A 13,205-nucleotide genomic window follows, 5' to 3' on the forward strand; every position below is an offset into this window, starting at 1 on the left:
CTGATGCAGTATTATTTTACTACTTCATGGAGAGGCTGTTCAGATTAAGTAGACTTTTAATTTGTGATGAGAGCCCAAACTCAGCAAAAGCTTAGCCTGGAATCTGAAATGGAGATGATGTCAGTGTAGAGAGGGCAAATCAGTAATGTGATAACTGTTTGGATCTGAAACATTAGACGTGGAAATCGGAGTTGTGATGGACTCTGTATCCTCCCAGTCCCAGTTTCTTGGCTGACACGTGAGATTCTTCGGAGGCCTGAAGGTAAACGCCAACCCGGGTGGTCAAGACTTATCGAATAATGAACAGAATACAAATCCTCGTTTTAATAGACTTTATTTAGAAAAAGTAGAATAAAAAAAACAGTGTATACACCTTTAAAAATAGCACAGGTACAGACATCTTAAACAAGAAATACAGGCACTTACACATAGAAATATAAACAGAATTTCTAGACAAACATGCGCGCACGCACACACACAGACACACACGCACACTGTAATGCCAAAAGGGGGCTCCCTTATGGAACAGGACGTGCTGAACGTGCCAAGAAAAGCACTTTTTAAGCCAGCGAGCCATTCCAGCGTGATTTTGCTTCACCGGGAGTACGTTTGCAGCTTTTGCTCTATTCTCGAAAAAGACGAACCTAAAATAAAATGTGTCTGTGCAGCACAAGCATTCACTGGTCAAGCAATGATTTTCAGCTTTGTGTAATTACCGATGTGTGGCTGTTGGAAAAAACAAAACAAAACAAAAAAAACACCCCCTCAAAGAGCTGTTCCAATAAAATGCAGCTCGCTACAAAAGAAAAAAAGTACATATTGAGCAACAGAAGAAAGTTCTCAGTAAAACAGAACAGGGAAGTGTGAAAGGGAAGGGGAAAGCTGGGTAAGCACTGCATGTACCATACCTAGCACCGAGTGTCACAATATGATGTGTTGCAATAAGGTGTACGCTGTCTGGATTCTCTGGAAATTCAAGAGGAAAGAGCCAACTCTCACACTCACACAGAAGTGCACATAGAAGTACATTGCTGACATCATTACGTGTGCATCTGCAAACACGTGAATTCACAGTTCCTCACACAGACCGACAGAAAAACCCTCACAGACGTCAGCACGGAGGAAATAAATAACAGACCCGTATCGCCGACGTTTCACAAGCGGTTGGGATAAAGGGAAGTGACATCGTGGCACACACCTCTAAATGGGAACTGATGCTAACTGAAACAATGACAATAACAGAAGGAGGACAAAACAGGATGCTGGTCAGATGAAAGAGCCCGAAATGTCAGACAGCCTACAGACTGTTGTCGCCTTGCAATCTTAACAGCCAACACCAGTCTGATAAGCTATCTGACAGGCCGAGAGTGTGACGGACATGCCTGAGACGTATGCATGTACAGAAACGACAACAATGAAAGGGGGGGAGGAAAAAAAAGGAAAAGAGAAAGAGCCCTAATCCTACTTACCACGACAGGAGAAAGGAGGAGATGTGAATGTTCCGACCGGAGCCGGTGCAGAGCGCAGGGTTCAGCTCGCTCAACAGTGCCCCTCTGTTTCGAATCTACTCGAGTGATTCGTCTCCTGGCTCCGTGACTGGGGCAGTGCAACGAGTTCATTCGAGGGTTCAGCTGAGGTAACGGCACAGACGCTTTTCACTGTGCACTTGAGGGTTTTTTTTCCCCCGCTGCTTGTGCCTGCTCTAGCACCCGCTGCGCTCAGTCCAGCGTAGCACAACAGCGGTACAGAGAGGGAGAAGAAATAGCACATTTCACTGGCAATTACTGAAAAAAGGAAGGTACCGCGGACACCGAGAGCCAACTGTCGTTATCCAGGGAGCAAAAAGAGAAAGAAAGAGAAAAATGTGATAGAAGCGCTTTTGCTTTAAGAGCTGCTCGCGTAATATCAAACACGAGCCTGGCGTCCTCGTGCGGGAGAAGAGGGCTTTAAAAAAAAGAAGACAAAGAAGAACATCTGACATCATAACAGAGATCGTCTCTAAGTGTGAGGGATCAGCGGCTATCGCTCCGACTTCCAGGCAGACTCCCAGGCTATTAGTGGAGCGCAATCTGCTTTAATCCATAAAAGATAAGAAAAAAACAAAAAAGGAGAGCAACAAATGTGGCAGCCATGCCAACACGACCTACTATCTCCGTCTTGCTCTCAGTCTCACACACAGGCACGCGCACAGTTGTAGATCTGATTCAATATACGGCTGCATCTGGTAAAGTAGCCCCGGGCTGAGTCATGCGCTCTCTTCCTGGAAGCAGAACAATAAGGGCAGACAAAGGGACCAGCGGGTGATTCATGGCTGATTTATCATTTCTCTCCAAAAGTACTACAGAGCGCTTTACTGTACACACAAAAGAAGTAGTTGTCTACAGCACCATTTACAATTGGAACCATCTATTAACATCTCTACTACAATTAACTTGGAGCTCAACAATATATAGAAATAAGAAGAGTTACCATTGCCTGACACCGAGCTACAGTCCAGCATAAATACAGGATTCCTATGAGCCTGGCAGAGATACACAATAAGTCATTGTTTCTTAACCAAATAAAAAAAACAACAAACTCTGTGCTGGTTTTATAAGATACGATTCCAACGATGCTAGCTTATTCAGATTAGACAAATCCAGTGGAATAAACACCAGTGGAATAAACACCAGTGGAATAAACAGTGCAGCTTAAGGCCTACTGGGGAGAATTATCACGTGGAGCTCCTAAAAGCACCAACATTAATGCAGTTTCCACGCGCTCACATGCAGCCCAGCAAACACCTACCTTACAGAGAACTATCACAGAAATCACTACCAAATGCAAAGCTTTTGAAAACAAGCAAATAGAAGTCCAAGTCGCTAATACCACAAGAGAGAAACCAGATGGGGCTCATATTTCCCTAAATACACAGCGGGGGATCTGCCAGGAGGAAGAGCAGATAGGAGGAAAGGAGTGGTAGCAGCCTGGAGGTGATGGACCAATTTGATCTCGAGCTGGCCTTCACTCCGTCTTGCTCTCCGAATACTTCTCCTGCCGTTTGCGCTTGGCGTAGCTCTGAGCCATGGAGTTGACAATGGAGCAGACAAAGAAGCATACCATGATGACCACAACCTTCTCAAAGAGCCACGACAGCCAGCTCTCCTCCTGCCAGGAACCACAGAGAGAACAGAAGAGAGAGGAGCTCTGTCAGTAAGCTCCAGAACAATCCCCTCTTTGCCCCACACACTGCTCTCCCTTCTGCTCCTGATGCTGTAGGCTAGGTGGGGATCCAGCTCCATGTGCAGGACAGATAGAGATCAGGGGTAATAAAACACGCGGCAGCCCCCACCGTCCTCCCTCTTAACGCCCCCGCTGACCCCAGCCTGCAGCCTGCCTCCACCAAGTTAAATTGCCTCGCTTCTACCCTGTAACTGCTGAAGGCTCAAGTTACAAGAAAAAAGGAACATTGTTCTAGAAATGCCTTAATCTGTCCTTGTGCAACTCAAAGTCGATCCTTTTCTTCTCCTTCCTAGAATTCAAAGGAAAAAAATATTTTCACTCAATCACTTGAATCACACAGAACGGGAGAAAAGTGGGAAATAAAGAGCCGGAGGAACAAAGTTTTCAAAGACAAATAAGCTACAACTGGCTCCTTTTTTTCCCCAGATGGGGGTTTTGATGGATTGTCACTAGCGGAGGGGGTGGGCGCCCCGCTCCACAGTCAGTGCCGGGTTCAGGCGGGGCACTGAGTGCAAGTGTTTGTGTGTGACACATAGGGGAGTGACCACGCTCGGACGCACTCTCCCAATTGGTAAGATCGAGCATGAGTCAGCAGTGCTACAGTAGTACACTTCAATACAGCAAGTGAAGCCAGACCCCACACTGGCCCCTCTCCCCCCTCTTTCTCCTCCCTGAACTCAAGCCCGCCCAGCCCGCCCTAAGCTACTTTGTCATTCTAGCCCTAAACAGGCCCGTGTCATTTCTACAGATTATAATGCACACACAACTTTGGATTATGAAACAATGATTTTTTAAATGAATAAAAAGTCAAGTAAAACAGGTGCGCCCATTATAGAAAATGGGTTAGGCATAAGAACGGGATAACAAAGTGGAGGGAAAGGGAACAAAAAAGGTTGGAGAAAGTGGGGTGCGTTCCACTTTTTGTTAGGCTGCAAACATGAATGAATAGAAGCTGGGCACTGAGGCCCCTTGTACTTACAGCTGGGATCCCCTCTCCAGTGAGATGGTGCAGCTTGGCCTTCTGGGCCTCCAAGTACTCCCTGAAGGGCTTCTGCAGTGCCGCACCCAGCAGTGGAACAGCTCTGTTTCCACCAACAGGGGTGTGGGGGTTGGTGGTGGTGGTGGTGGTGGAGGAGGAGGAAAAAGAGTGGGGGGAGGGGGGTGTAGAGAGAGAAAGACAGAGGTAGAGGGTGGAGGGGGGATGCATTGGGGAAAGAACAGGGAGGGGGTGGGGTTGCGGGGCACAAATCACATCACATCATTGTTACTCACCAGCCCAAGGGCAGCAACAAAGGGAGGCACGCTGTCCTGTCTCCTGTACAGTGTCGGCCTCGCCTGCTTCCCCTCTCCGAGAAGAGAGAAAGACGGAGAGAGCAGCGAGTGCGATCCCTTCATTGCTCATCCCCACACACACACACACACACACACAGAAAAACAGACTACCACAGCTGTAAAAATAAAATTTAAAACCCCCCAAAAAACAGCAGCACTCGGTAACAAACTGAAAATTTTAAAAATCAAAACAAAAGAAAAAAAAACAGATTAAAACAGCTGAAGTAAAGTTGGCCGGCTCTCAGTCGGCAGCTGCGGCAGCAGTAGTCACCCACATTCTCCCACTCCGCCGTGTCTCTCCTCTCACACACACACACTCGACTTCCCCTCCCTCTCGCTCGCTCACACACACACATCGGTGAACTCGTTCAACTCCCCTGCAGTGCCTCCTCTGCCGCTGCAGCGAGGAGAAATGAATGACTTCTCAGAACTCTCACATTTATCACAGGCGGTTCCTGTAAGAACTGGTTTCAGCCAATTAATGAGGAAGTGAGTCGTACCCACGCTGTGTCATCACTGGCTGAGACCTGGGGGGATGGCCCACAGGGGGAGGGAACTCCAGTAAGACGGCCCATATTAGGAAAACCCTTTACAAGGTTTAGCCACCAACTACAAGATACTACTGAACCCCCTTCCCTCTCTCTCTCTCTCTCTCTCTGTCGCACACACACACACACACTCGAAAAGAAAAAAAAGACGTGAGAGACTGCAGAGAATGCCCTAGAATAGCAAATCAGTGGCCCATCCCTTGGCTGGAGTTAGTGATTAATCACTGAACAAATACATACTAAAGACCTTTACTTCTTCTGTTTTGTTGCTATACACCGTCAGCTACATCCTCTGAGCTTTTGTTTCAAAGCATTCCCTCTGTTCCACTTCTGTGTCTTTTGTTCGTACTGGGAAGGCATCTTCAAAGCTCAGAGACCCATCAAAGATTTTCAGACAGGTCTGCGTGGGCAGTCATGTCACATACGGTTGAGTTTATAGCTGATAACTTTCTCTGAAGGAGGCTTGTCATTTCCGTCCCTCCCTACCTCCACGCACGTACAAACGCACACAATGTACACACACCTATCTGCTATCTGAGGGTGAGAAAAAAAAGAGAAAAGATTGTGTTAAATGATTGAGTTAACAACGAGGAAGCCTTTTAGTAATGATTAACTTTATAACAGGTAATGGATATCCTACACGTGAATGGTTACAAAGCAGCCAGGAAGTCTAACAGATGGATCACGCTTTAAATTACACAATAGAAAATGCAAAGGACACACACTATCAAAAATCTTTTTGGAGGGAAACAAAGCCTCTGCTATTCCCATCCCCCATGTCACAAAATTCCTCTTACATTCTCACACACACACACACACACACACACACACACACACACACACACACACACACACACACACACACACACACACACAGAATCTTACCAAACTTATTTAAAATATAAAACCTGGATGAGACGCTGAATCTGAGCACAACAACTAGAAAACACAGGAGTTAAAAGCAGATAAAAGTAAACACGCAAGAACAAAGAAGGAAAGAAACAGTTTTCAGAAATGGCGGGCGAATCATCTCCTACACGATGAGCAACACTGAGTCATGAGCCAGGGCAAATCCACCAACAAAGAAGCTCAAAGCTAGCAGTCTAAAACAAGAATTTAATGCCAGAGTGAGGACGCTCTCTTGGTCTTCCCATTAAATATCAAGTGACTTTGTGTTTTTTGGGGAATATATTTTCACTTTCGACACAAGGTGCTGAGAAATTGTTGGATTTAAGAATTCCTACTGTAAGTGTGTTTGTAATTTACCTGTGAGTGTGTGTGTGTGGAACAAGTGTAGAAGATTAACTTAGACTTTCTGATACCTAAAAATAAATGAAAGATTTGTGTCACCTGTGCATGAATTATATACATGTTAGCCAAAGTTTTACAAAGTAACTGTTGTGAAAGTTGCATTTAGAGATGTTTCAGAGTTAAAGTGGCGAAAAACAGCAAAAGGATTAAATGTGGCAAAGAATAAGCCTGAACAAACTTTAACAGCAGCTTTGCTGAAATTCTGTGCGAGCAGTGAAGAGTAAAAGAAAACTCAGAAGCACTGAGGCCTCGAAGAATGGGCAAATAATGTCATTTAAAAAAAACAAACTACCTAATACACTTTTTTACGCACAGAGTCTCAGTTTTACATTAAAAGCTCCTGTCAATTTATTATATCGAGTAGAAAATGCTCATTAAAAAACTGTTGGCCATGTCTAAATTTTCTGGTCACCTTTATTTAGGAAATATTAGTAAAACTGCATGTTAGCACTAATTCAGCTCATTAAACTATAAAATACCAAAAATCCCCTTCAAGTTGTTGTATTTTATTCAAATAATCAGCTTTAACATATGAACAATAAAATTACAGATTTGTCCATTAGCTTGTCATCATGTAATGATAAAAACTGGAGCAAAAGTTTTGTGTATTTCACATGAAAATCATCTGATATCTCTGAATGTGAACACACAAACAGCAGTGACAAATTTATAAAACGAACAAAACAAAAATGAAACAGAAGACGGCACTTTTGTTACTTTTTTCTTCTAAAGAAAAAATTGTGTATTATTGTTAAGTCCTAAAATGTAGGTGCTTTTTCAATCATAGAAGGCTCCATGCATGAAGACCATCAACAATAATTATAATTAAATTGTTACCCTTCAAAAGAAAAAAAATAAAGGCTTTCACTAACTTGGGCTTTAAATTTAAAGTTTGTTTTGTGTGTTATATGGATATATTCACACAGTAGCTGCTGTTCATACACCAGCACAAATGAAGGCAGTGTATTCTTATATCTAAATCATCAGCTTATTAATAATCACCATCAAATAGTTTCCATTTAGTCAACTGAGTAAATACATCCTTTCATAAATTATTATAATACAGCAGTCAATACTAAATATGTAAAAGAATTAAATTCATTTATTATCATCTGTGTTGTGAACTTTTGACAATAAGAGGCGCAGCAGGAGGAATGCATGAAACCTTTAGCCCTACTGTACAATATTTTATTTATCATCTGAAAGAAAATCCACATTTGGAAATGTCCTGTATGCGATGAGAGTTCAAGACTTAAATGTTTGGAGCTCTCTTATACGATACGAAGAGTTTAAACAAAACTATTACTTTGCTGCCTTTTTTTCAAGAATGCTTTCAATCAAGCTGTGCACAAGCTGATCAGTATTTTTGAACTTGAAGAGCTCGCCCAGAGATACAGGAGAAACCAGGGCACCGCCATCCTCTTACAAAACCACTAAACCAAATCACTTTTTCCATTTTTCCAAATACTTGTGAGTGCGGTCACACTGTACATCTGTGTAAAATAAACACATGGACAAAAGGCAAAACACTGACAATCAGAGTGTTTAGTAAAATCCAACATTGCTGCCCTTTACAAACTCAGTTTTAGGTTAGAACATCAAACCCCAGTCGAGGTACCAATTTCATTCTGGGGAAAAAAGCCACTGCCATCACCGTCCACACACACTTCTTCATCTGTTTCAATTATTTAAAAATTCAATGACTTAAAAAGAACATTTTTATAATTCTGCTGAAGCTAGTAAAAATTATATTAATGCTAAATGTTAGAAAAATAATGGAGAGTAAAAGAAAACAGAATTACATTTTCTCTCTCTGAAGTGCATCAAGAAAATCTTTATTTAATCCTTACACCTGGAAAAACGAAGGAATGTGGGTGACGAACAAAGAACTTGTTTGCTGGATTATGTGAACATTGTGAAATTATTCATTGCATCAAATATGCAAATTTAAAAAAAACCTCATGTGTGCTCAACTTGTCATCACTTTCAGTTGCACTAAACCTGTAACAACCTGCGACGCATCTGTTCTTTAACTGTGAATAAGGTGCAACCTGATCAATAATCAGGAAAGAAAGGATGGGGGAAAGAGGCTCTGAGAAAACAAGGAAATATGGAGGGAAACCCCCACATCTCTCAAGCTTCCTGCAGCAGATTCATTCTGCAGTGGGTTCATTTGGGAGCAACCCAATCTCAGCCTTTTTTAAAATTGTCTTTAATAAACTATCATTTACTCCTTCTGTTCAAAGAGCAATATGTTCTAATGCTGCAAAGGGAAAAGAGACAAAAACAGACAAAAAAAAAAAAAAGAGAAACAACCCCCCCTCCCCACACCCACACACCCAAATTCCACTGGCAGTGAGTCACAGGTGACCTTTGACATGTATGCCCCTTCCATAGGCCGCCACCTCCAAAGGCACTTGAACACAGATGCTCTTAAAATGTACAATTTGTGTTCTTAATGCTAATTAAATTCCAAGCACACACACAATGACAAGCAGGCACACATGTGCCCGACGTCCAGGAAGAGGAAGATAGAGAACAAGGGCTCACATGACAGCCAAACCCTGGCCAGGTCCAACGGGTTACAACACCATCACAACAACTGGCTTAGGCAATCGCTGGTGTTACCCAATGCTGCACAGGGCCACAGTTCACACCTAACATAACAGCGCCGACGCTGCGAGAAGCAGTGTGGATAGGTGGTGCGCTAACCTGAGGCACTCTGACCTCTTCATCTCTCTTCGAAACACTGACACTGCAAATTTCTTTTTAATCGGCTTTCGTGGCTTACATGCCTCAATAAATCGCTACTGTTCCAACTGAACTTTATTAAGTGTTGGAATAATGGAATAATGGAATTAGGGGAGGAGTGCGATTCATTTTATAGTCGGGAAAATTTTGATTCACGTGCAAATGTTGTAAGGTAATCTGTGTCTGTGTGTGCCTGTGGGTGCGTGTCTATTCCTCCTCCAGTTCGACCGGGCTTTTTCCTAATGACTTCACCACTAAAGCATGGAGCCCACTCCTGGACGGAGATCCCCCTGCCCAGGGTGTTTATCACATCCCTGCTCTGCAGCCATCTGTGTCAGCCAGCACACATACATACACCTACATATACAGAAGCATAGACTCGTGTTCTCCTCTCCGCAGAGCTGCCAGGAAATTAGGGGGACCAGTTATAGCTTTCTATTATTCCTCCCACATAAAACACTGCTGTAGTCCCTGTGACCACCCACACACCCCCATGTTTAGGTCAGCGTGCCTACACAAACTCTCTTGGTGTTGGGGACGTATGGAGTTGCTGGGTCACCGGGTAACCAGGCCTGGACCCCGGGGTTATTCAGTGAGTCAGACTTGACTGAGACGCATCCAGACAAGTCATACTGTTCAGGCCACAACAGCAGATGAATGAGAAGATGAGAGATGTAGGTGTCTCCATCTAACCTGTGATGTCAGGTTTGTGGGGACGGTTGTGTAGCGGGATCTATAATAACATTATTTCCTTTGAGACGACACCTAGCTCTTACAAGTTAGTTACAAATGGGAAACTCTGGTTTAAGAAAACCCTCAAAAATACCAGAGTGGGGAAATGAATCTGTCACACCACGCTAAGTATATGTGAAGAACAGAAACTCTCCAAGGTCACATATTTATGAGACAATCAAGCATCAGTCAAAGCAGTACGTCAGTCGCTGAGTAACAAGGTATATGTGTGTACAGTACACTGGGGAACTATACAGTGCCTCTGTGGTGTGTCATATACATGAAATGCTAGCAGTTTGTAACCACACAGGCTACTAGCTACCTGCTAAAAGCCACAGGATGCTATATAGCTTCCGCTTCAAAACTATACGTTGCGAGAGTGAAAGTTTTAGCAAATGAGATGTATTGTTGTCATCCAGGTAAGGAAATCCCAAAAAGTTGACTTTGAGAAGATGGAGTGTTTTTGTAATAATGTTTCATTTCATTTATTTATAAAGCACATTTAATAACAACAGAGAGCTGACCAAAGTGCTGCACAACCTAATAATTAAACAATAACATTAGCAACATCAAACAGGTAAGAAAATGCAAATAAAAAATTGGTAACTCTCAAACAGTATAGAAAGCCAACGGGAAAAAATATGTTTTAAGATGGGATTTAAAAAGAGTGACAGTTGGGTTTTATTCTAACGTGGAGAGGTAGATCGCTCCACATTTTCGGTGCCACAACCACAAATGCCCGATCCCCTCTATGAACCATTCTAGACGTGTGTTAGTTAAGGAGCCAATGATGTTTGTACAAGACAAAAGAAATCACCAGCAAAAAAGGAAAAAGCACTGTGAAAGCATCCCTGATCATTTTCATTTATTTTCTGATCATCCGCCCTCGAGGTTGTGGTCAGAGACGGAAAAATGGAAAGTGAACGCTCTTATGAACATTTGCCACACTTTTCTATTCTTGAACAACGCACGCACGCACGCACACACACACACACACACACACACACACACACACACACACACACACACACACACACACACACACACACGCACGCACACACACACACACTCACACACACACACACACACACACACACCTACTACATTAACGTTGTATGTGACTGTAATTTAGTCCTCAGATTTGCAAAAATGACACTGTACAAGTGCATTTTTGTTATACTTGAAATTTGATTGTAGATGTTTATTTGTGTTGTCACATTTAAAATGAGTCGTTTCCCTGGTTTTCAGTCTGAGGCCTTAAAAAAACCCAAACGTGGACAATAAAGCTATTTTTCATAGCGGTGATCGTTCAGATAGAACTATCAGAAATAACCCTCTTCACAGTCTGTCCTCCCTTCCCATTACTTAGGCTGATGTGGGATGATGTGTCTGTTTTGACTGAGGTGTGACGGATGAGCGGCTGGGAGTAAGAGGGGCCCGGACGTGTGCTCAGCCGGCCTCTGAGTCAGGTCCTGTCTGGGATGACTCCTTTCACAGAACACAGACACATCCTCATGACAACTGGTGAAATTACAGCACACATTAAAATGTTTATGGGATTTACAAAACAATACACTTCACAGTGGATGATGCTGATTAAGAGCTGGAGGTCACGTTGTGTTCCCCTGATAAATGAGCCGCTCTAAAAATGAATCAATGGCGTACTGTTTCCTAAAACAACATGCGGGCCATTTGCCACCCTGATGAATACATTAGTAATTTCAATGCCCGGCATGAACGCGTGTAGGAATGATTTGATGAGTGTGGAGCATGTGCGGTGAACGACTCGGGATCAAAACAAAAGAATCGCAGTTGAACGGAGCAGGAAGTCCTGGCACACACACACGATGCCTCAGAGGCACATAATATGACACCAGACCTGCAACATATATGACCTCTCCCTTTCTTTGTGTCATTCTATTTTTCTCACACACACACACACACACACACACACACACACACACACACACACACACACACACACACACACACTAAGCAATGCTATATTTCCATTCAGATCTTTGGAGTATCTCAGTGTGCCATTAATGGCAGAAACAGGCCTGCAGGACACGACCTACAGTCTTGAGCGACAGATTATTATTTTACATGGCTGTTGTAAGACCTTTGGACTTCTCTGCTCCTGCCGCTGTGTTCCTGTCAGGCGGAAATCTGGGTAATCAGAAGTGAAGATAAAAAAAAATAAAATAAAGTACACTCTGCTGGGCCACGCATTAAATTTAATGATGGCGTATAAAAGGACAGTTGCCAGTTCCCACCACACCACTGCTCAGTCTCACTGTCTTGCTCCGGCTGATCGCATCATGAATGCGTTTGGGTGAATAGGCCTGGCAGTGGAAAGACTGATCAATGCCATCTTTGTCAGTACAGTTCTCAGGTGACCAACAGAGCCAGTGACTAATAGTATTGAAAATACTCCCTTCCTGCAGTTCGGGTTAACAGGAAGACTTTGCTCATATGCTCAATAAGGGCTATTTATAGGTGCAGTGAGGTGAGATGACAGTTCACCATTTTCAAAAAAGTTCAAGGTACAAAACATCACAGCAAAACATGCAGTTCAATGTGCTCTTCTTTTTAAACTTGCAAGAAATCTCACTGCCACAATTGGATACCTTCTGCTTCAATCAGACTAATGCGGTGCCAGATCATTCAAAAAAAATCCCTTCCTGCCTGCGAGCGCACCATAGCTACCTTCAAGCCAGACACCCCGTCATTCAGTACGAAACCACACAAACCTAGTTTCTATATGAACTAGGTGTGAGTGTTCAACGTAAGTGAAATTCAGTGGAAACAAGCAGTAACAGACCTTAAACACCAGAAGTTGAGTACGTGTGCATAAATAACTGCACTTCTGTGAACACCCAGAATAGTTTGATTTGCATGGTTCTCAGTAACTTCTCCAGCAGCCACAGCTTGGTTGAGTTGTTTTATAGTTAACGTCCACGGGAAGCTGCGCTGACCCTGCACTCAAGAGGAAACAGAACAAAGCAAATTGAATCTAAACGGTTCTTCACAAGCAACTGAGTCTCACTTCCATCACTTTAAGTCACAACGCCATTTTCAAATACGCGGCGTTGATCGTGTTTGTTTAGAAGGATTTTTTTGTCACAAAACAAAAAGTAAATGCTGAAAGTAATCTGTCGCCCTGAGACATAATCCAACTGAGTTTACCGACTCATTGTTATTCCACCAAGAGTACCTGATAGATTCTAATCATAGCACAACACTGAATGTAAATGCAAAGCCTAACTTGAAATGCTCCTCTATGATTCAACGAGTGGTTCACACTAT

General features: G+C 43.2%; 1 protein-coding gene across 5 annotated transcripts in view; it reads right to left on the reverse strand.

Moving 5' to 3' along the window:
• Nucleotides 1-317: 317 nt before the first annotated feature.
• Nucleotides 318-13,205, reverse strand: part of LOC134636228 (vacuole membrane protein 1-like) — a 50,673-nt gene continuing 37,785 nt past the window's right edge. For all 5 annotated transcript variants that reach the window (XM_063486118.1, XM_063486117.1, XM_063486116.1 and 2 more), the window contains 2 exons: nucleotides 4,202-4,304; nucleotides 318-3,147 (listed from right to left, as the gene is read on the reverse strand). In XM_063486118.1, the coding sequence (XP_063342188.1) occupies nucleotides 3,004-3,147; nucleotides 4,202-4,304 (247 nt within the window). In that variant the 3' untranslated portion in view covers nucleotides 318-3,003. The remainder of the gene's footprint in view (nucleotides 3,148-4,201; nucleotides 4,305-13,205) is intronic.

This window comes from Pelmatolapia mariae, linkage group LG10_11, assembly GCF_036321145.2.
Source record: "Pelmatolapia mariae isolate MD_Pm_ZW linkage group LG10_11, Pm_UMD_F_2, whole genome shotgun sequence".
NCBI lineage: Eukaryota > Metazoa > Chordata > Actinopteri > Cichliformes > Cichlidae > Pelmatolapia > Pelmatolapia mariae.